Consider the following 24,011-nt stretch of genomic DNA (forward strand, 5'->3'; position numbering starts at 1 on the left):
ATATCTGCTTCTAACGTCACACATCTGAAAATAACGTGGTCGAATTTTTTCCCCTTGAGGAGAAAAGCTTCAATAGCTTTGATTTCATTGTTGTGATTTTCTTCATGCGTAAGGTGTTGACATAGAACAGAGCTAGGAGTGGAAATTAATGTCTTATCCAAGGGAATATGAACAGAGAACAACCATCCTTTCTTCTCTCTGGTGATTTTTCCTACATGACTGAACACGAGTGCTGTTTATGACTGAATGTGAGTGAACATTTTCTGTTTGTTTCATGAACTAAAACTTTAAGATATGCTCCAGGGAGCTCTGTCCCTCACTGCTCCTATATGTGAACCATCTACATGCCTCTGTCCTGAACATGAATTTTCTTACTGTTGGTTCCAACCCCAATCCCTAGTACTGTGTGTCTTTGCTCCCCATTTGCAACCTAAGTGTACATCCTATTGGTTCTCCCTGCAAAATTTGTCCATTTCTCTCCATCTCTGCTGTCACCACCCAGGTCCCAGCTGCTGCTCTTTCTTCTCTGCATGACTGCAGCCTCCGAAATGTTCTCCCTGCTTCCATTCCTGCCTGTCTACAGTCTATTCTCCATACTATAGCCCAGGTGAACAATCAGTCAGACCATGCCATCTCACAGCTGGAAACTCTCCAGTGATTCCCGTGGCACTCACGATCTGATGTAAATCCCCACCATGCCTCACAACACCCTCCAGATCTGATCCTGCCCCCATTTGCCAACTCCTACCACTATCCCCTTTGCAGCTGCAAGATTTCAGATTTCAGCCACATTGGCTGCCTTTCTGCTGCTTGAACAGTTGAGCTCCTTCTTACCTCAGGGCCTTTGTGCTTACTTTTCCTCTGCTTCAGACATCTTCCCAAATCTTCACACAGTTGGCTTCTCCTTGGATTTTAGGTCTTAGCCCAGAGGTCACATCCTTAGAGATGTTTTCCCTGACCAACAATTTTTGTTCCTCCACTCATTCTTTTTCTCATTAACCGGTTTGTTTTTGTAATGCCTTTGGTCAGTAAATTAAACTACCACACTTGTCTACTTATTTTCTGCATTCCCTACTAGAATGGCAGCTCCTGAAGAGAAAGGGCTTAATATGCCTTGTTCACAGCTCTGTTTGTATTATAAGAACCGTGCCTGGCCATGAGTCAGCCCTCAATAAAATTGGAATGAATGACCTCAAGTAGGTTACCCAATGTATCTAAACTACATTTATAACTATTTTCAACAAGTAGGGATAAGTGTGCCTCACATGTAGTAGCCATTATAAATGTTTATTTCTTTTCTTTCCTTTGACCTTATGGCAGCAATCTCCCCTCACTCATTTGGTAATGAGATTGCTGGCTTGTGAATTCTTTTGTATTTCATCTTTATAATTTTTTGTAAGTGCCAGCATTTTTTTTCCTTAACTACCAGGGTCTGTAATCTCTTCTGTGATTGGGGATCATACCTTATCGTACCTTTATGCAGAATTAAATCCCTCAAGAGTTTTGCATACAGAGGCTAGTAAGGGTTCATTGGATGATGAAGGATAGAACAGAAAGGATAGAATAGAAAATTTCAAAAAAAAGAATGTTGTGATTCCAAGATGTGACACTGGAGGGAAGGAACATGGTTTGATAAGATGGGAAGCTCTCAGAAATCCTGACTGCAGTGTAAAATCACCTGAATGAGGAAGAAACAAGTTATGTAAAGAAATCTTAGTGCTCGCTTCAGCAGCACATATACTAAAAATGGAACAATACACAGACGATTAGCATAGCCCCTGCACAAGGATGACATGGGAAAAAAAAAAGAAGAAAAATCTTAAAGGAAAGGCACGTTACCTTTCTACCTTTCTGTGAGCCCAGTTCTGAAAAAGAAGCAGTTGCTGCATGTGAATAATGGAAAGAGAGAGGGGAATGAGAAGGGTACAGAAATCACACTATGATACATTGATACACGCAGCATTTGGAAGTACTAGGAACACTTCTAGGGGGCTGGGATTGCTGCTTCAAATAATTGAAGGGGTGTCAGGTGGAAGAGGGTCACCCTTCCTTCTGTATGATATTAAGGAGGGCAGTTAAGAGATAAGTAGAAAGAAGTTGCAGCAAATATGAGTGGTCCTTCCAGCAGGGCTTTCTAAGGATGCTGTGGGCTGGTACAAGTTACTCATTCATACAGGTGTTTGAGCTTAGGTCAAACATACTTAACAGGTATCTTTTTACTCATTAGTACTGTTTTTTAACCTTCCTCTCACATAAGCACTGTCAGGGTCCTTGTTATGGACTAAATTTTGTCCCCCCAAAATTCGTATGTTGAAGTCCCAATGCCCAATGTGACTGAATTTGGAGATAGGGCCTTTATAGAGGAAATTAAGGTTAAGTGAGGTCATAAGGGTGGGGCCCTAATCCAGTATGACTGGTGTCCTTACAAGAAGAGGAGAGACACCAGGGATGCCCAGGCACAGAGAAAAGGCCACATGAGGACACAGTGGGAAGGAGGCCATCTGTAAGCCAAGGAGAAACCTCAGGAGAAGCCAGCCCCACTGGCACCTTGACCTTAGACTTCCAGCCTCCACCCAGAACTGTGAGAAAATAGAATTCTGTTGTTTAAGCTATCAGTCTGTGGTATTTTGTTATGGCAGACCTCACAAACTAAACACAGCCCTGCATTCCTTGGCATGGTGCACTGGGATTTAAAGTTATGGGAAACCCAGATAATGGTGAAGTTTGCTTTTGAATCCTGAGATTCTACACTTTGTTGTTAACTAATTGTATTTCAAAAGTAATGTCCACTACTGTGCTTAGGAAGATATTACTGATCACATGATACAGAATGGGAGAAGAAGTATTTACTTTAACTTCTTTTGACTTTTATGAAAAACTCAAGATTCCGAAAGATGTTTTCATTTACTAAATAGCACGTTAAGAAGAATAGTTAATGGATAATAATATAGAAATACCTTTATTAAACATGCATTAATTATAAGATTTGCTTCCATTTGAAGCGGCCACTGATAATGATCATAAAGATAAGTCAAGACTGACAGTGTGACATCAGTTGTTTTTTCAGCACTTACCTACCAAAATCACTTACCTGTCAGAGTGCTTCTTCTCAATGGCAACCTGAGGAAAACAGCATTAAAGTCAACTTGCGTACTCTTTTATTTAGTAATAAATCTAAATGATTCCAGAAATATTTATACATAATTACATTCTTTCTTTTTTTAATGAAAATAAGATAATACTATACCTTTTTTTTTTTGCTGCTTGCTTTTTCTCTCTTCTATGTTGCTTGCATAATTTGTTATTATATGAATTTGCCATACATCTCAAACCTCTGTGTTTTTTTCGTTTTTGTTTGGGTTTTTTTTGTTTGTTTTTTAGTTGTGAGTTAAGTTTTATTTGGGGCAAAATGAGGACTGTAGCCCGGGAGACAGCATTTCAGATAGCTCTGAGAAACTGCTCAGAAGTCAAACCTCTGTTAATGGACATTTTATCCTAAAATTATATGTTTAAAAGTTGAGGAGCTTACCGTTTATGCTGCCTCCCTAATGAATCCTTCCTTCTGAGTTCTGTATAGATAAAATGTGGTGCTTATCATACAATAAAATTTTTCATATATGTTTCCACTCTCTTATTTAAAAATTAATTTAACTATTATTAGATTTTTCCACTATAAATATATTCAGTATGCTCAGTAATTGTATTACAGAGTGGCTTCTCGTATTAAATAAAGTTCGTGGTCAGTTGTGTAACTGCTGCCCAGCTGCCCTGTGATGCTGCCTGTGTGTACAGTTTAGTTGGCTCAATGCTGGTGTGAGAACGGGACAACAAAACTCAGGCTGGGCTGTTTAGTTTTGGTTTCCTGGAATGGTTTTGACAATTCTTGTCCTCATCTCTTTGACACTTTTTGTTGTTTTTTCACCAATTAGTAAGCAATATTTTTCATTAAAGAGTATATTGCCTTTTATACTTACTCCAGTCTGGGTTTTTTTCTTAAAGCAGTTATTAATTGGTTTGCATATTAATTGATTTGGAAGAACCCAACGGTGATACAAAATGGTGTTCTGTAAGTCTTGGGACATTTCCTTTTCGAGTCATCTTTCTTGTTATAGTGTCATTATCATGATCATTATTTGAAGAAACCATTGTTGTAGTAGCATATTACTCATATTGAGTATGGCCACCGACTTCTCTGGAATAGTTTGTTCTTCATCCCATTTAACGTCCCAAGAGAATGCCTGCAGACATCCCCAAGATCCCCTCGTAGCCTGTGGATTATTATTTTTCTACTGGGGAATGTGGAAGCCTTTAGCTAAAACTCCAGCTAAGGCCTGTTTACTTGGGAGTGCTCAGAGCACTGCCTTTCTGCTGGGGTGGGGGAGGAGAGCTGGGCAGGGTGGCCCAGATACATCCAGTGACTTTAGTTGTATAGTATTGCCTGTACACCTTGCTTTACTCAAAAATCTCGTTCTGAAAAAAAAAAAAAAAAATCTCATTCTGGAAGATATGTAAGTTAGTATCTTTTAGCTCTCTTTACTAACTGTTTACTCTGTGCCTCATATTTGGTATTTTGAATCTGTTTTTTTGTACATTGTTATTTGATCTTCTAGCCAACTCTGTCAGATGAGAAAATTTAGGTTTGAAGTGGTTAAGTCACTTGCTCAAGTTCATATAACTATTATGGAGAGGCTGGCACTTGAACCCAGGACAGTCTGATTCACATAACACTATGCATTTGGATCATGTTTTATATTGTACCAGGTCATTGTGCATTTATGTGCATTCATTCATACCATGAGTATTAAGCATCTGTGATGTGCTAGGCACTGTCTGGATGCCAGAGATACTTCAGTGAATAAAACAAGCAAAATACCTGCCTTTATGGAGCTAACCTTTAGTGAGAGAAGACAGACAGAAAATAAATAAATAGTGAGTGTATTGGAAGGAGGTGTTAAGTGTTATGAGAAGCAACCTGACAAAAACATAACAGTGGGATCTGGTATCCTGGAGAGGGGACTGCATTTCTAAATGGGATACACAGGGAGCCAGGGTAGGCCTTACTGAGGAGATGATAGTTGTACAAGTATTTAAAGGAAGTAAGGGAATGCACCCTTCAGTGTCTGGGGAGAGAATGTTCTAGATGGGGGGGTGGCAGGTACAGGGCCCTGAGGTGGGAGCCTGCCTGGGCGTTGGAGGCGTGGGGGAGGGGTGGGTGTGTGCAGAGCACAGAGAGGGGAGAGTAGGGGCTGGTGGCGGGGCTCGGGGGGGGCCTTACCGGCTACCGTAAGAACTCAGGCTTCTACTCTGGGTAGAACCAGCCTTTTGAGCATGTAAATAAATGGAAAGTGGATACATAGATAGAATGTGCTCATCTAGTCAGCATTACACTTTATTTTCTCTCTGTATAATAGAACTCAGAAGGATTCATTTGTAGAGACAGCATAAACGCTTAAGTTCCCCAACTTTTAGACCTGTAAGCTTAGGATAAAAATCTCCATTAACAGAGGTTTGGTTAAATGACGTATGGCACAGTCATATAATAGAGGAAGCACAGTGTTGGGCTTAACTAGAGTTTTGGATTTGTCAAGTGATTAAGATAAGTGGAGAGAGGGGCTTGAGGATACAAGCAAGAGAGTGAAGATGATGACATTTAAGCTGACTGTGGCGTTTAAATTGGGTCAGGAGGCAAGCGAAGACGTGGGGGGAAGGGGAGGTCATGCGAGGGAAAGTGGCCAAGTGGCAGGACCAAAGGATGCTAGGTCCTGGGGGGGTCAGAGGCTCGTTGGGGTCAGGGTGCCAGTGGGAGAGAGCTAGACATACAGGAGGTGGCGATTTGTAAGTGGTGTGTATGAAACCAAGGTTATGGAGGAGTTACGGTTGCTGGTAATGAGAAGGCATTCGGTAAGATCTTGGAGTGTGTGATTACGGGAGGGTGGAGGACAAGATCATTTGGAAAAAAGCGTGCAAAGAAATGAGGCGAGTATGGTGGCAGGATTATCAGCATGGGTATTGAAATCACCAGGAGTTGAGAGAGGATTTGACAGTGACAGTGAGCTAGGAGCTAGCTAAATAAAGCCATCAGCAATTCAAGGGCTGTGGCCTGAGCAACCCAAAATGGCAACAACTGTTAACGGGGCTCATGCTTTCTGTGTGTCTAATCTTTCCTGTCATTTAGTCTTCATTTCTGAATTTGTCTTTCTCTTTTCTTCCCTGAGTTCCTCTAGCTTCTGCTTTGCTGCTGCCTGCTATCTGGCCATCTTGTCTATGAGCTGTTTTGTGATTTTCCTTTAAAATTGCAATTGCCTCACTGAGTTAAAAAAAAAAAAAATGTGGTGCTATTTTGGGTTATAATTTTCACCTTATCCACTTCTGTGGCAACATTTTTTCCTGCTGCGTTTTCTTTGTAGCGAGTTTTGCTGTTCTTTTCTGCTGTTTTGTATAATCTTTTGCATGGCTGCTCTGTCTGTTCTCTTGGTTGTTGTTCAGTGGAATGAGCTTGCTTTTCCTGGCAGGAGACAGCTGGGAAGGGAGAGGGTGCCCAGGCTGTGCTCTCGGGCTCCTTCCTCTCTGCACTGCCCTGAGGCACTGTTTCTTTCCCCCTCTGCCTCTCAGAACCTAGCCTGGCGTAGGGGAGTTCCCCCTCCAGTCCAGACGTTTCCCCCCCCCCCCCCCGTCACTCCATTGGTTCCCCAGTGCATAGCCACTTCTTCCTAAGGCATCCCCCTCCTCTTAGGGAAAGGTGACGCTTTCAGAGATGAGCAGCCTGGGGCCCCAGGCATGGTCCAAGCCTCCGCTCTCCGCCTTGCTCAGCAGAGTGCCTGCTTGCTGTCTGCCCTGCCCCGGTCCCCCTTGGGGGCCACCATCATCTCCTGGTGGTGCACACTTGCTGGTGACATTTTGGCGCTCTGCCTCCCCAATTCTCCTCTGCAACACCCCTGTTTCCTATCCCATCCCCATGGCTTCCCACTCACGATCTGTTCTTTTCTGTTGCTTCTGGCCACAAGTACGTATTTTTGAGAATTCTTTTGTGGTCTTAATTTCTCTGAAAATGTAACTTAACGTGGGTTTTCTTTTTTCCCGCCTCTCTGTTCTGTATGGCTTGAGGAGGGAAGAAGAGGGAAGATTCAGGAAGAAACTTGTACCATGTTCCTATAGGAAGCAGAAATCCATTTGCAGTGTTTTAGCAAAAACGTGAGCAGCAGAGTCTTGCAAATAAAACTGATCAGAAATTGGGACTGAGATAAACAGTTGAGGAATCACTGCCATATGAGCTGGAGGTGAACTTCCTCACACGGCTAATACTCAGGCTGCTTTTGGAGCAGCAGGAGGACTGTCGGGCCATCCGGTGGATGACAGCAAGGAAGCTCATCCAGGAGGTGAGGAGGGTCGAGGAGGGCTCGGGAAGGCTGGAGAACCGCGAGGAGGAAGGCTGCCCCGCTGGCAAGTCCCCCTGTGTTAGCTGAGTACACAGATCACCTACTCAAGGGGCCACGTCCTCCTCTTGGCCTCTGTTACTCCCGATTCTAGACTCTCTCTGAGCAGGTCAGCTGAGCAGGGCCACATGATAAGATGTTAGGACTGAACATCTTTGCTAAGACAGAGCTTGCAGTGTTCTGGCCATCTTAGAAATCCAAAGTACTGTTTACATACAGTTTTCAAATGGCTTGTTTTTGCACTTTGTTCATTTTTAAGAATCATGACTTTAGATTTAACTCTTTATTAGTCTACAGTAGCTTTAAAATGCCCTAAATTTCTACTTTGTTAGCCTGTGTGCCTTTCTCCCTCTAAATATTCGGAAAGAAAACCAATGAGAAATTTAAAATTAAATGTGCTCTAAATGGGAGATTGCTTCATGGAAGCAGGACTTGCCTGCAAGTGTTGGAGTGCCAGGAAGGAGAGTACAGTAAACCAGCAGGCTTGGCCCCGAGGGGCAGGCTTCACCTTGAGCTTCTCAGCTCAAGACTCATCCTTTAGAAGATCCTTCAGTTTCCTCCCCACCCTTCTCCTCCCCACATCAGTTCTTTTACCCATAGAGAAGATAAGCTCCCTATTCAGGTCATAAGACAGAGCATGAGATAGAGAGCCTATTGGAAAAAAGCCCATAATTATTTTAGTAGCTTTATTTCAGATTCTCTAAGGAGTTTTTCTACTTACCATGTGCTTTTTAGAATTATAATATCCTTTTCTTGGACCTAGTTCACTTGATTTTTTTTCTCAGAACCTTTTTGTGTTGAAACTTATTTTCAATTAGCTGATATATTTTCTCATGATACATTATCCTATGTACCTTGTACTGTGTAATGAGCCCAACCTAATGATTCTAACTCTGATTATAGTAAACTTACCAGTAATAGCATCTCGTGTTCTTACAGAAATCTATGCCATTTTGAAAATGTTTTTATATATATCATCTTCTATAATATTTCAAACCACCCTTTAAAATAGGTAGAGTGTTTGATAGATGACGAAAGAGTTGTCTAAAACAGAATTTGTTTTTATTAATACTTAGTTGGGTTTTTTTTCTAGTTCAGTTTCTTACTTGTGTGTATACGTGTCACTGTCAGGTGGTAGCTGACTTCCCTCCTAATTAGGGGTTATAACTGTCTTGTGTCAATTGATATTTATCATTATCTCTACAATTCTCATAACTGTATCAGAGTTTATTAAGTTTCAACACCCTTCTACAGCATGGTTCACATTAATATATATTAATAAGAATATTCTTACTGTCCATTTATGACTTTCAGGAGAAAAACATTAAGCCACTTCATACTGTTTGCTCTCATTTATTGAACTCTTTCTGTTTCCAGTACAAGGTGCTTACATACATTGTCCTCAGTTGAAGTTCATCATAACTGAGGAAGAGGTGATTCTCCCTCTGCTTGACTGGTGAGGCAGTTATAGCTTAGAAAGATGAGGTCAATTGCCCGAGGTCAGCAGCCAGCAAGAAGTGAGGTCAGGTTTCCAAGTCAGACTGTCTGGCTCCCAGGCTGCTTGCTGGTCAGTGTTACACTCCACTTCTTCTTCCTCAATGTGATGTGGGTGAGACTGAGTCAGAATCTCAAAACCACTTGTCCAAGGGTGTTAGTAACCATTGTTTTTTTTTCTACGATTGACAGTTTCAACTGTGAATTATTTGGGGTTGAGCAACAGAGATATGTGCTAAAAGAGCAGGCAGTTGTATTCTGTTCTCCGTTGTTTGGAGACATTTCTTTGAAGGCACACATGCCTGTTAGGGCTGGCCCAGGCAGCCCAGCCACTCTCAGTGGTCAGACAGCATCCTCCCTGGTCCCCAGGGCACTCTGACAGGTGGTGTCATTACACAGCCCCTGATGCCAACTGTTGCCTACAGTTTGTACAGCAGAAAAAAATACCCTTTGCTGTGAAGCGTTTTTTTCCTTAGGTCATCCACTAGATGGCAGCAGACTCACATGGAACAGAATGGGTGTTTGGTACTGAAAATAATGAAGAGCCAGAAAGGGGATGGTTTGGGTTTTGTGGAAATAATAATGCGCCTTTTCTGGATGTGTAGGAAATAGTGTTATCTTTACGTCATGAAAAATGTAATATATACTGTAAAGTCTAGAAGTAATGGTAACTCTCTAGAAGTAATGGTGCAAGTAGTTGCAGATTGTGGATAACGCAAAAATAATTTGTTCATTGTATTGTTGTAGAGGTGCATCTTGGTTTAATCCTATCTCAGTGTATCAGTATCAGGTGAATTTTTCTTCAAGTAACTGTTTATGATTATGTAAAAAATTTGTTTCTTAATTTTTATGTTTCACAGGTTTTTTCTTTCAAATTAGACATATGTCAATAAAAATGAATATGACTGCTTCATAAATTCACAGTATCCCAGGCGAGGTAATGAAATGAAACCCAGTAGACATGACTTGGAAGAAGCTAGGAATGATTATCAGTTTTCCCAGATCACCATCCTGTTTGTCATCTACCTAGAAACCTCTTTTTTGTCTCTCTCTCTTTTTCTCTAAACTAATTTTTCTTAAACATTTTTGAACATGGTCAACTTGAGTAAGGCAAGAGATCCTATGAACCACTATCCTAAAACTAGGAGATAGTCAAAAACTGGAGAGTAATAAAATAATAGATTGGTAACGATATAGTGACTTTACAAAAATGTTCATCCAATACAATGAAAAGGTAACCATAATTGTTTCTAAATTAATGTGAGAAGAGCAGCAATTGAAAATAATAACCCATACAAGCCAGCACCTATGATGTACTGGTAACATATTCTTTCTGAAAATTGCAGAAATCTAACCTAGTATACATGCATGTTCAGTGGAAGATTTGCAGCGTTGTTCAGTTTTGTGTGAAACAGACAACATAGTGAGTACTTAGTACACTCAAGTACCATACTGAATTGAGTTTGTGAATACAAAGTTTTAGTAATTTTTACTAATTTAGGACAAGGATCAGCCAATTTTTACTATAAAGAGCCAAATAGTAAACATTTCAGGCTTTGCTACCCACATATGGTCTCTTGTGTATTCATTGTTGTTGTTGTTTTGTTTTTTGTTAACCCTTTCAAAATGTAACAACCATTCTTAGCTGGAGGGCTGTATAAAACTAGGCTGGAAGCCCCGACAGGCCATGAATGGCTGACCCTGGTGTAAGAGGGTAATACTGCTCATATGTAAATTGATGTCTCTGGAATCTTGCCAGTTCATAAGACCTGAAGAAAGGACAGGTGTTTATTTCCTGATCAGCTTCAGTAGGGCGGAAGAATCCTTGTGGTCCACTGGTAGGCCTTGAAATGTACTTTGAACACTACTTGAAACACCTAAGCATCTCAGCTCATCTCCTATTAAGTTACTCCAAGTTAGCACAGACTTATTTTTCCTTTGTTTGCTTTGGCAACTATCATACACCTGGATTATGAAATAATCTTTTTAAAAGCCTTTTACTTTTAGCCCTTTTAGCACAATGAAAAATACTGTTTTAGAAACTAAGAAATCTATATTCTAATCCCAGCTCTTCTACTTAAATAGCCATAGTTTCTTGGACAAATCAGTTATTTTGTTTGGTTCTCAACTTCATGTATATAATAGAATTGAACTAATGCCATGTAATATTTCTCCTAAATTTGATTCAGTAATTTCAAATTTATGTTTCCATAGGCCCTTTATCACCTGATCAGATGATACCTTTACTTGATCCTCAAGTTTAGAGCTATACAAAGTAAAGAAATACAAGTAAATGAGTGTTGATGTCCAGAAACCCTTCACTGTGCCCGGTGGATAGTGGATGGCCAGACCATGTCGAATGAATGAGCAATGAAGGAGCATACCTACCTTTCTTAGCTTTCTTCTTATATATGCCTTGTGTTTTAGAAATACGTATGACTTCTTATATAGGATTCAGTCTTCCTAATGCTCTTTTGTTGTTCAGTTTAAAAAATACTCGTTGAGTGTGAACAATATGGTGGGTTCTAGAGATACGGTAATGAACAATGGATACCTAGTTCTTGCCTTTAAGGAGTTTACCCTTGTGGTTGGGGGAACCAGTCGGTAATCTGATCATTTCAAGTCATGTCTAAGTACGGTATTAGAGGTTTGAATCTCCAAAACAAAGTGTCTAGTGTCTTACTTCAAAAACAATACAAATGCCACCTCTGTTAAGGCTTTTTGGATTGTCCTTCAATTGAATGCCTATATTATAGGTCCTTGTTTGAAACATTAACATTTATATAATGTACTTTTTTTTCTCCTTTTCTAGATTACATGCTGCCTGAGTGTAAGGGGCCTTGTCTTACATTTGTATTCATGAAAAACATCTAGCACTCATTAATTTAATGCACTCTGTTAGGCAAAACATAATGGTTGCATTTCTAAGAAACTTCAGTTTATGAGATACTGTGTTATTAAAATTATTGTTTCAGAGTGAGAAGAAGGTTGTCAGCTAAAGCATTTGACTTGTAAAGAGCTTCAATATTTATGAAACCTAAATAGCGCTAAGTAAATCTAGCTTTTGATTACAAGTAGCTTGTTTTATGAGTCTGGCCTTTCTTTTTGTGATTGTTGCTAGGACTCTGACTGTTAATCACCTGCATTACTCGTAGTGGAGGTAAGCAAAGCTCAAAGACTCTTAGACTAGTTTAACAACCAGTTTTTTTCCCTTAAGACTGGTTCTGGGCTTCCCTGGTGGCGCAGTGGTTGAGAATCTGCCTGCCAATGCAGGGGACACGGGTTCGAGCCCTGGTCTGGGAAGATCCCACATGCCGCGGAGCGGCTAGGCCCGTGAGCCACAACTGCTGAGCCTGCGCGTCTGGAGCCTGTGCTCCGCAACGAGAGGCCGCCATAGTGAGAGGCCCGCGCACAGCGATGAAGAGTAGCCCCTGCTTGCCACAACTAGAGAAAGCCCTCACACAGAAACGAAGACCCAACACAGCCATAAATAAATAAATAAATAATTTAAAAAAAAAAGACTGGTTCTGTAATGATACTTCCCAGTGGTCATGGTATTATAAACCAAAAAGAGCCAGTGTAATAAGGATTTGGGGTATCAGATGACCAAAAATAAATGTCCATTATAGTTCATACTTTTTGTTTCCGATAATGAACATATTTCCCTTTTTGCATACTTAAGCTTGAAAAAATTAAAAAGCCCCTGTCTAACATGGTGCCGCTTTGACTCATACAACCTGAACTCCTCTCCCATCTCTACGGATGGGTAGGACCAAGGCCTGTTTATTTCCTGCATCCAGTGCCAGGTCTAGTGGGTGATTTCCAGTCCATTCCTTCTCTGCTTCTACCAGATGGAGGTGGGATTATATTCCTTATTTGGATATTGTCTGTAAATCACCTCAAGGGATGGAAGAAAATTTGCAAGTGAGTAATTAGGTGTAAATGTGATCTATTTCTCTTCACTTTTGCCCCTTAGTTCCTAAATCTGAGTGTCCTTTCTGGCTGTGGGTGAAGCGGCACCATGGAGTGGTGGTTCTTTGAGAGCGTAAAGATCCCATGGGGCTGCAGTTCACCTTCCCGAGATACTGTCTCTCAGATGACACCGTAATTGGGTCTTCAAAAGGCCATTAAAAATTCTAGAAGTCCAGCAGCTTCCAGATAATGGAGTACTGGGAGACCAAGGAATCCCATTGTCCTTGGAAGTTCTGTTAATTTTTTTTTCTCTGTAAATTGAATATCTTGATCAAAAGCACTGGTGTGTAGAATACCATGATTGTGACTAACCTATGGATTAGGAAGCTGGTAGAATCATGGGGGCAGGGCAGTAGAAGAAGCATAACAAAATCCATAGTACTGCTGTTTCAGTGAGTATAAAATTCTGCCTCCAACACGATGGAAGGAGTATCATCATCTTGCCACTGGGTGACTGGCTCATACCCCCATAGATGGCGCCACATCACATATTTACTTTTGATTGCTATTGCTGCAGATTGGTACATGGCATTTCCAGTAATCATGTTAATCTGAGAAAGGGGAAGTCCAGTTGGTGAGCCTACATGTGGTTTTTATTCTTAAACCATTGCTGGTTTATTAGTCCAGTGAACAAGTGCTGTAGAAGTTGGGGTGAGGGTCAGGCTGGTTAACATACATAGAACAAAATCTAGAAAGAGATAAACCAACAAGAGAACATAACACCTAACACATAGCAGGCAGCTCAGGTCACTGGGTCACCTAGTATACCACTGTTTACTTTTTATCCAGGGCTTAGTAGCAAGACTAGAACTGTTCCTCAAAAGGTAACATTGGTTTGCCAAAGAGAGCATGATTTTGCTCCAAGATTCTAAGGGACTCCTGTGGTCTTTCTTTCTTCCTAGTGGGACTTGCCACTAGTTTTATACAGAACTCTGAAATTGCATAGGCTCTTGAGTTACCATTGGATCAACCAGGTCATTAAAGCCAAGTTGTAGAGCTGCTTGTACCAACACTTGAACTAGCTGGATAGCCTTTTCTTTTGCGGAGTTGAAGCCAGAGCTGGCAGCCTTTGGGGGCATTCAGTAAAATGGGTTGGAGCCGCATAAAAAGTCTCACTAAGCATTGTTTCCCCATTTGTATTTGAGACTGCAAAGAAAAGCAATTTGTCATTTACTTTGCAGGAGTATGTCAATGATCCATACGGATTAATGGACCAAGATTCTTCACCAAAGAAACAGGGTCCTGTATTTTCATGGAATTTATCTTCCATCTACTGGCATACTTCCATCCTTCGAAGGCATCTAAGAGTGCATGTTGCTTCTTGCCTTTCAGATCCTAAAAGCACATGTAAGCGGTGTGTTGGACTAGTGTAGTGTCCCATTGGAGGAGAGGATCAACAACCTTGACAAGTAACTTGTAGTACAGAGATAAAGAGTATATACAACCCTAAGATAAGACTGTGAAGGCTCTACGCCATCCCATCCAGTTGAAAACAAACTCCTTCTCGTGTTTTCTATTTTTTTAGGTTAGAGCAAAAAGTATTTACTGTATCAGCAGGTTTATACAGGGTGCCAGAGATTGTGATGATCTGTTCTAGTAAATAGATCACATTTTGAGGAGCACTGCAGTTGGAGTCACCATTTGAATAAGCTTCTGCTAGCCATCATAATTGCCTTCTGCATCCTCCAGACAGGCCAGTTAAATGGGAATAGGGGAGGCTTCACCCCGCTCAGCTTGTCAGGTCTTCGGAGGCATTTCTGAGCGGTACACAAGAATAGGTGTTGCTCCAGGTTTTCTGTTTTGTTGGAGTATTGCGCCCTCAGGGGCTCCCGGTTATCTCTTCCTTTGCATATAAGCCCTTACTCAGGGAGAAAGGTTGAAAACGGGTTTCTGAGTGTATCTGTTTACAAAAACTAGGGAAATAACTACTTGGTAGATTTAGGCTCCTTCCCACTGGGCCTATCAGAAGCATGTCTACTTAAATTTTTTTAAGGGCGGAACAGTTTTATATAGTGTTCATACATTAAAGTTATTTATCCTTTCCAGGATTGATATTCTTTTCAGTCTTTCTTTTGCTATTCATGTTTTCAGTGAATATTATCAATTTTTAAAGTTCCTGTTCCTGGCCCATTTTTGTACTGGCTTGTCTGACCTTTTCTCAGTTATTTCTGATTCTTTCTACATGATGGACATTGCTCCTTCCTATGTCTTTACCTTTTTTCAAGGCTTTTGATTGTAATTATATTATCATCTGCTTATTTTTCTTGATTTTTACCAATCTGATATGTGTTGATTATCAATGAAGTTTAATTTCTCATTTTTTTTTGCTTGTTATAATTTTAAGATGATACCTTTTACCCATTTTTCATTGAGCTATTTTTATATTTCCAGTTTATAGGATTTTTTTCTGTATTAGGGATATTAACCCCTTTACTCATTATATGCTGCAGGTATTTTCTCCCGTTTACACACACACACACACACACACGCACACACGTTACTTATATATATTTGTAATGTAGATACATATTTTTCATATAGTATTTTAAAATTTTGTGTATGTTTTGCCAGTTTGATATATTTTCCTTCATGGTTTTTAGTTTTGTATCATACTTGGATAATATTTTATACCTCATGCCAAGATCATAAATAAGATTGTGTAATAAATACATTTTTATAGTTTTATGTAACAGTTTAATAGTTTCTTATATTAATAATTTGTTACAGATTTATTTTACTTCATGAGGTAAGCTAGAGTTCTCTGTTTTAACCCCCAAGTGGTTAGTCAGTTTTCCTGGTGTCATTTATTGAGCAATCTATTTTTTTTTTTTTCACTTATTGTGACCTTTTTTAAAAGACAAGAGCCCTCTAGATATGTGATAAATGCCTGCATCAGTTTGTCTTATCAACATACTTTTTTTGAAAATAAAAGCTTTAAACCCCTATAAGGTAGCCCAAGAAAATCTGTTGAGGTTAAGAAGGAAATATGTAATTGGAAGCCGCCATAAGTTATAAAACAGCAAACAAAATTCCTTCACCTCACAAAAGAAAAATCTGTTACTGAAAAGAATGGCAAAAAAGAAATTCCTTTGTAAGTAGCTGAATGGTTAACAGTTGCTATATGATTCCTCTCCAGTATTTATATTTTTCATCTTTGACTTGAAACCAATATTTATTACATCATCCTCAGTGAACAAAAGTTATCCTGTGTTTCGGAATACAATCATTCCTTTGATCCCATAAATATCAATAAATAGTGACTATTTAAAAGCATTTAAGCTATATAAATAAACGATTATTTTAAATGAAAAGAATGGGTGGGTTGAATCATTTTTCTCTAGTTCTTGGAAGTGTGAAAGTTCCTTACTTTGAGATGGATTTTCAGCTTGTTTCTACTTGACACTTTATTTGTGTATATGAATGCATAAAGCTAGGACCTCCCCTTTTGTAAAGAGCCCGTTTTTTTTTATTACAGTGGTCATAGACTTCTGAGTGGTGAACTTAGCATAAAATATTTAAAACCTACAGAAGAGTAAAAGTATATAGTACAGTGAACTTTTTATATACCCTTTACCTGGGTTCACCCGTTGCTGACATTTTTCAACTTTTGTTTAGTCTCTCTCTCTCTCTCTCCAGATTCAAATTCAAGTTTCTCCAGTTGTCTCCACAACTTTTTTGTAGTTTTTGTGGGTTTGTTTTTTTTTTTTTTTTCCTGATTCAGAATTCAGTCAAAAATCATACACTGGGTGTTTTAGTATTTTGTGTTTTTTAGTTCTTTAATTTAGAAAGCTTTCCTGCTTTCATACTTTTTTTCTTTTGTTGACATTGACATTTTAAAAAGTACAGGCCAGTTGTTTTGTAGATTATCCCGTAATTTAGATTGGTCTGATTTCTTTCTCATGATTAGATTCAGGTTAAATATTTTGGCAAGAAAAATACATAAGTCATACTGTGACTTTCTTGTTGCATTATGTCAGGAGGCTCACAATGCTAGTTTGTACCATTGGTGGTCCTAAATTTGATCATTTGTTTTATAAGCAACAGATTTATCTTTGATAAAGTTAATTCAAAGTAGTGACATCTGTGTGATGATAATTTGAGGTCATGTGAGTATCCCCGTGGTTTTAGCATCCTTTGATCTTTGCTTGAATCACTTACTACATAGATAGTTGAAAAATAATTTTTCTAATTTTGTTATTCCCCCTTCATTTATTAACTATAATTCATTCACTTTATACCCCAGTGAATTATGTAATTGTAACAATTATTTTCCTTACAATTTTTATGCCAGTATAGTTACGTGAAAGTCCATGTGCCATTGTACTAAATGTTCTGATGGAATAGGGAAGACGATAATATTTTTGGCTCATAATTGCCGTTTCACATGGTAAGGGCCCCACACAATACTCTTGAAAATAAATCCATTGTCTCTAATCTTGAGTTTTAATTTAATTAATCTTGAAAATTAGTCCATTGTCACTAATTAGATTTGAATAAACCATTTCTTTTTTTTTTCTCAACTAATACTTCCTATATTTATCTCTTTGTTTTTCTTTTTCTAACTGTCCTATTGTTTGTATTAATTTCTATTGCCCTAACATTTGTAACAATTACACATTTATTTTCTATCATAATAGCTGCGGAAATACAGAGGACTCTGAATCAACTTGGAACACCTCAAGATTCACCTGAATTGAGGCAGCAGCTGTAAGTATTAATTAAACAACAAAAAGGAAATAGAGGGGAAAAACCACCTATTGTTATGTTCCTTTGATAGTGTGTAGTGTTAATGTTTATTGGAGAAAACAATGGAAAATTAATAAGGTTTTTCTGCTGCCTCATTTGTACTAAGCTTTTGTGTAGGTTTTTTCCTGTCCAGAGTGGGCAGATGTTTTTCTTTATTTTAAAGATCTGGCTAACTCTATCAAAGCAGAACTTCTTTGGTTAGCTTTTTTATACCTTTTAATAGGTTGTTTTTGATGGCTTTGAAAAACGGTACTCTGAGCTTCTCTATTTGTGTGATTCATTTCCCATAGCTAACACTCCATATGATGATTTTTATTTCACTTAGATTCAATGCATATCCAATATGAACTATGCCCTAAAAGTTTATATTTACATCTTTGAATTTCAGAAAGCATTAGCCTCTGTTTAAAAAAAAAAAAGTTGTAATGAAGTTATTTAGTACATATTTGAATAAATTAACATGCTATTAGGAAAACAGCAATAATACCTCGTGGTGTTACAGATTTTACAGAGTGTTTTTACGCATTTTGTCATCTGAACCTTACAAAATTGGAGTGAGCTAGATAGAGTAAAAGAACTATTTCCATTTTGCTTATAAGGAAAACATGTCTGTTTCGGATTTGATGATTTGCGCAACATTATTCTGAACCTGAATCTTAAATCTTAGTTCAGCACTGTTAACAGCTACAAATTTCAAGTAATATATATGTAATAAGTGATATGCCAAACGTTAGCTACAGAAGGAAAAATTGCAAAGAAGAAATTAAGAGATAGGTAATAGTAATTCACATTTTTATGAAGTACAATTTGAGGAATTTGCAGTTGTCTCTAATTTGTATTGCATTTTTCTGCAGTGGATAGATATCAAGGTGCTAAACATGCCCCAAATCTAAATAATAAACCATCATTTATTAAAATAAAATGGAATAGAAACCGTAATTCTTAATAGTTAATAATATTTTGCTAAGGTTAATAGTGGAGATTCTGAATATGTAGACATCATTAAAGTCTTCTTTTAGAATTTTAATTATATTACTTTTTCTAAAGATTTTTAAAAGGCATATTAAAGATAGGGCACTTGGTAAATATATATAAGTAGGGTATAATTCTTCCTTATCAGTCAAATACAGATATCTATACTAAAACATATTTTTACATAGTATCTCATTATTTTAAAGGATCCTAAGTGTGACCAATACATGTTTAAAATGAGAGATAATATATATGAGAAGTACTGATGTTGTGACTTCTAAAGCATCACATTAATACAGGCTTTTTTTTAGTGTTAATTTCTTTAGTTAGAGATCTTAGTTTTTAACTTTATAAGCTAGCTAGCAAGATAGCTATAAATAGCTATATAATTTACCTCTTTTACTGTGTTCTGTTCTTTTTACAGAGAAGTGCTATTGTTTTTTCCACAGCAAACTTAAATGATAGTAAATTCGTATTATCCATGTCTCTGCTTTTTTTTTTTTTTTTTTTTTTTAAAGTATCTATAGGATATAAATGTTCAGGTAGAGAAATATGAGAGGCTGGCTGTACCCTGAGACCTGGGAACTGGGCAGAGTTTAAGACAACAAATCCTCTTTACTTACTCAACTGACCTCCCAATTGTGGGATGCACATAAAAGGCTCCCACAGCCACCAAATCTCAAACGTCAGACACTTTACAATCTCGTGTTGGCTTTTGTCATCTTCCTTTCTAAATGGCTGCTGATTTATTTCTCAGAGCTTGGTTACTCCATGTATGAGTAAAGAACCTTCCACATAGTATTTGTTCAATATTTATCAAAGAATAGAACCTGAAAATTTTGTTTTCATAGAGAAAATTTGGAGCCAGTCTATAAAAAAGTGATTTTTCTAAAACTATTCATCAGGGTTGAATCAGGTGGCAGAGTTGCAGCTTAAAGAAATGTTTTAGTTCTTTCGCTATAATGCGTGTTTTCTCATTTTAGGCAACAGAAGCAGCAATATACGAACCAACTTGCCAAAGAAACAGATAAGTACATTAAAGAGTTTGGATCTCTGCCCACCACCCCCAGTGACCAGGTATGAAGCTTTAAGACACACTGTGGATGTATTGAATGTGAAAGAAATCAAATGTATTGTGGGATCTTTGAACTGTTGTGCTAGAAAGGAAATTAGGGGGAAAAAATCAATTTGAGATTAGTTCACAGAACACAAAACTATATTTAATTGTCCAGGTAGTATCCTTTGGTTCAATAAAGCAAAAATTATTTCCATGCACTTGCCCTGACCCATAATTAAGTAAGTGCTCAGAAAATGCTTCCTGAGTAATTGTTTCCTGGCCTTCCAGGACTGACTTCATATAACATGCACGCTCATTCAAGATGTGAGGTTTCCTAGGGGCACACGTATTTATTACCCTGCTTATTACTTAGTGGAAGTTATTACTTAGGTGAGTCAAAGGTTTTATTTTCATTTTAAAAAAAAATACTTTAACATAAAATCATGGCCCAGTTTTTAGGATGAGAACTTGAGGTGAGAAATCCAACATTAATGGGCCTTTTGCCTCAAGGTAAAATAAGCACAGTATTTGAACATATTGTCAAATTGTTCAAAATGTTATTGAGTTAAGCAGTAAGGCCCTGTAATAGGAGAGTGAGTGAAGTTTTCAGAATTCAATAAAGAGCCAGCTACTGGCAAAACAACTTTTGCAAATTCTGTAGAGCTTCTCAGCTTGATTCTGGTAGGTTTCTTTCCCCCCCCCTGCTTTCCTCTAGCGTCAAAGGAAAATACAGAAGGATCGCTTAGTGGCGGAATTCACCACATCACTGACAAACTTTCAGAAGGCGCAGAGACAGGCTGCTGAGAGAGAGAAAGAGTTTGTCGCTCGAGTAAGAGCCAGTTCCAGAGTGTCTGTAAGTATGTAAAGCAGCGCCGTAAAAAGAATGTGGTACCCTCCAAGGGCCCCGTGAAGAGCTATGCGGCATGTTTCTTGAGTCCTAAAGACCTGTGAATATCTTGGAAATCGGTATTTGAATACTTATTTTCAGGTGTTTCTAATCAATTTTTAAGAAGGATGATCATTATGTATTATTGTGGTTATTCTGTCGACGTTGTGGAACAAAAGATTATGTAAAAATATAGAAACGTTTTGTCAGAAAAGATGAGGGGTCAGATCCTAATTTGAGCCTGAGGCTGTTACTTTGTATTCGTGCTGGTGTAGAGAGCACTTTAATCCTGCGTTGTATGAAGATGACGTAAATGAATGGTGAATATATTGTGTGAATATTTAAAACGAATGTACACCTGGAGAAAATAAAGGATAAATTAGAGTGGAATCTTGACTTAATCTAATTTTAAATCTCCCTAGAAACTATCACAGGTTGTTTCGTTGTTCCTTAATATAGAGGTTTCAAGACTACATTATGTTTTGATCAAATAATATTTGTTATTTGGCCCTTGAGAATATTTAATGAATTGCTTCTTTGTCAGCTTAGGATATAATTTGTTTTATTACTTGAAGTAATTGACCTAAAATACTAGAACAAGAACTTTTCTCTCTTTTTTCTTACACCTACACTCCAGTGTGTACATAAATCAGTTTAGATTATTACAAAGTAAAATGTGAGTGTTGTGTGTTTTTCCTTTGCATCTTCTCAATCCATTCTGTTACTAAATTATTCAGGGTGGTTTTCCTGAGGAGAGCTCAAAAGAAAGGAATCTTGTGTCCTGGGAAAGGTAAGAAGTATAAAACATTATGCAGATCAAAAGATAATTTTTCAAATACGTTTTTTACATCACAGTCCCTGGGCAGAATTAAAGCTTTCAGTATATTATATCATGACTATCCTAAGTTATTTATAAATAGAAAACAATAAGTTTGAAAATTTTTCAAAGTAATTATTTATTATAAAATATATAAAAATACTCCAGTATAGCAATAATACTCTTTAAATAATTATTTGTCCAAATAAATATTATTGACTTAATTATTATTTGATATAGATTATTCCCATACGTGAAGTTTAAATCAACCAAGAAGTACTCACTTGCCAAATATAATAGTTTCCAATAATTAAATAATAACTCTAAACATAACATCATTGAAATGAAACATGAATAAAATTTGGTTAACATTTCTGTTATATTTTTAGAATTTAAGTGAGCAATTCTATGACTTTGAAGAAAAAATATTCTATTCAATAAGTATTTCTTAAATAAAAAGGAAGCCTCATTGTTTTCATACCAGTTTTTCTTTTTTACATATTCTTTTCTTTTTAATAGCCAAACTCAGCCTCAGGTGCAGGTGCAGGATGAAGAAATTACAGAGGATGACCTCCGCCTTATTCAGGAGAGAGAGTCTTCTATTAGGCAACTTGAAGTAAGCTTTACATTGTAGAATTGGACTGCTGCTCTGTTCTTAGTGAGTTTGTCCTCGAGATGCTTAGATGATGCTGGGAGAGAGGTCAAGAAAGAATACTAAATAAATATATCAATTGATGGCATATTTCATATAAATTAGAGTCATTCTGTTAAAAAAAAAGTAATTTCTTTAGAATTTGTGCAAGGATGAGAAAATATACTTCCCTCTACTCCAACTTTTTTTTTTTTTTTTTAATTCTGTTAAGTCATCTCAAGCCACCTGAGCATTGAGAAAATTATCAGTCTAGAGATAAAGGTCTGTTCAGAGAGTCTAGATAGCTTCCATGGCACATGATACACATCACACCTGCATGAATAAGACTTTTTCCAAGGGCTTTAAAAGTGTTTTATTTCTCTTTAGTGTGTGTAGGATATCAAAGAGGTATAAAAGGTTTAGTAGCCTTAGTTCTTAGGGAACCTACCTGTTCCCTAGAAAGCGGGCTAATAATAGCTAACAATAGCTACAATTTATTGAGGGCTTCATGCACCAAGCACTATGTGATAAATTCTTTATGTTAATTGTCTTATTTAGTTCTCATAAAGCTCTGTGAAGTAATTAACTGTGTCATTATCATTGCCCTTCTACAGATGGGGAAACTAAGGCACAGGATGAATATGTAAATTGCCCCACCTTTCCTGAATAAAGTATTTAAACTTTACTTTTTAATCAAGCAAAATAATAGTTATATATTGAAGAAAATTAAATTTATAACTTATTTATCCATCACTATTCCATTGCGTATTCAGATTTATTAATGTGAGGCTTTGAATTTATACCTAATGTTTTATTCTTTTAAAATGTCAAATTGACATATACATTTTTACTAGAAATACAATAAGAATATTTTTTACTTTTTTGAGGAAATACTATTCATGATAACAAAACTAATCAGATTGCATGACATAAATTCAGTAACCCACAACCCTTCTCTATTGTATAGTTCCTTCATTTCCACTCTGAATCACTTGATATTTTTAACATCACAGACTTATTTTAGAGAACTGAGATTCAGAGTCTACTTACTTGGGATTGCCTATAGTAAAATAGTTTTCTGATATTCCCCAAATATATGTTATTAGGTCCAGATGCATGCTCACCTAGGTATGAGCAGTGGTTTGTGTTTTTTAAAATTTTCTCCTTTTGTGGATTGGGGACTGAATTTCTGATTCCAGTAATATGTGCTTTTTTTCTCTTAGGCTGATATTATGGATATTAATGAAATATTTAAAGATTTGGGAATGATGATTCATGAGCAAGGAGATGTGATAGGTAAGCCCTACTCATTAGATTTCATGAGGCAGAAGCAAGCTACATGCAGTTTACCTGTGGTAACTTCTCAAGCCAGGGTAGCTCCTTCCTCTCTCTCTTTCAATCCTCCTGAAATCAAAAGTACAGTGTCTGTAATAGACAAAGCATCACCCTTGGCATTATCTAAAACAGATCTCGTTTTTGGCTCCTACTGGTGGAAATGACCAGCTTTATTTATTTAAGAAGTCCCAAATTTAATCAGGGTCTACTGCTGCTGAGATCATGGAAGGTAACATTTAACATCATTCTAGCTTATTTCCAGGACCTCTGGTTTCTGTCTTATCCCAATTTAATTCTTACCACACCAAGGACTTTTTGGGAAAACATCTGTTCATAATTGTGCACACTATCTTGTCTTTTAAAGTAGAGGGAATAAGTAGCCATTTGCCTGAACATTAATTCTTATAGCTTTTTTAATACGTTAATTTAGTTGTATTACTTAGATACAGAGAATTCTTTTTTAAAAATTCTTTAAAAAAAAAATCAGTGACTAAGACTTCCTTTAAGTTTTAAATGTAATTGTAATTCATTTAAGGTGTAGTTGTCAGCATTGATCAGGATTCTGATCATCTTTATCGTTTTGATATATGAAGATATCTGTGGGTATGCTAAAGCCATATCTAATACATTTTCTGAATTTGGTTCAGTTGAAATGCTTGGACCTATAG

The 24,011-nt window shown here is 37.5% G+C and overlaps 1 protein-coding gene and 1 non-coding gene across 2 annotated transcripts in view; both read left to right on the top strand.

Moving 5' to 3' along the window:
• Window positions 1-24,011, top strand: part of STX7 (syntaxin 7) — a 46,245-nt gene that overhangs the window by 14,642 nt on the left and 7,592 nt on the right. Inside the window, exons 3-8 of the mRNA XM_036871153.1 lie at window positions 17,537-17,606; window positions 19,601-19,694; window positions 20,390-20,527; window positions 21,298-21,350; window positions 21,897-21,993; window positions 23,232-23,304. Coding sequence (XP_036727048.1) covers window positions 17,537-17,606; window positions 19,601-19,694; window positions 20,390-20,527; window positions 21,298-21,350; window positions 21,897-21,993; window positions 23,232-23,304 — 525 coding nt within the window. The remainder of the gene's footprint in view (window positions 1-17,536; window positions 17,607-19,600; window positions 19,695-20,389; window positions 20,528-21,297; window positions 21,351-21,896; window positions 21,994-23,231; window positions 23,305-24,011) is intronic.
• LOC118905561 lies at window positions 1,717-1,823 on the top strand. Its single transcript, XR_005022266.1, has one exon. It is a non-coding gene; the product is annotated as a U6 spliceosomal RNA (small nuclear RNA).

Source organism: Balaenoptera musculus, chromosome 12 (assembly GCF_009873245.2).
Source record: "Balaenoptera musculus isolate JJ_BM4_2016_0621 chromosome 12, mBalMus1.pri.v3, whole genome shotgun sequence".
NCBI classification, from domain to species: Eukaryota; Metazoa; Chordata; class Mammalia; order Artiodactyla; family Balaenopteridae; genus Balaenoptera; species Balaenoptera musculus.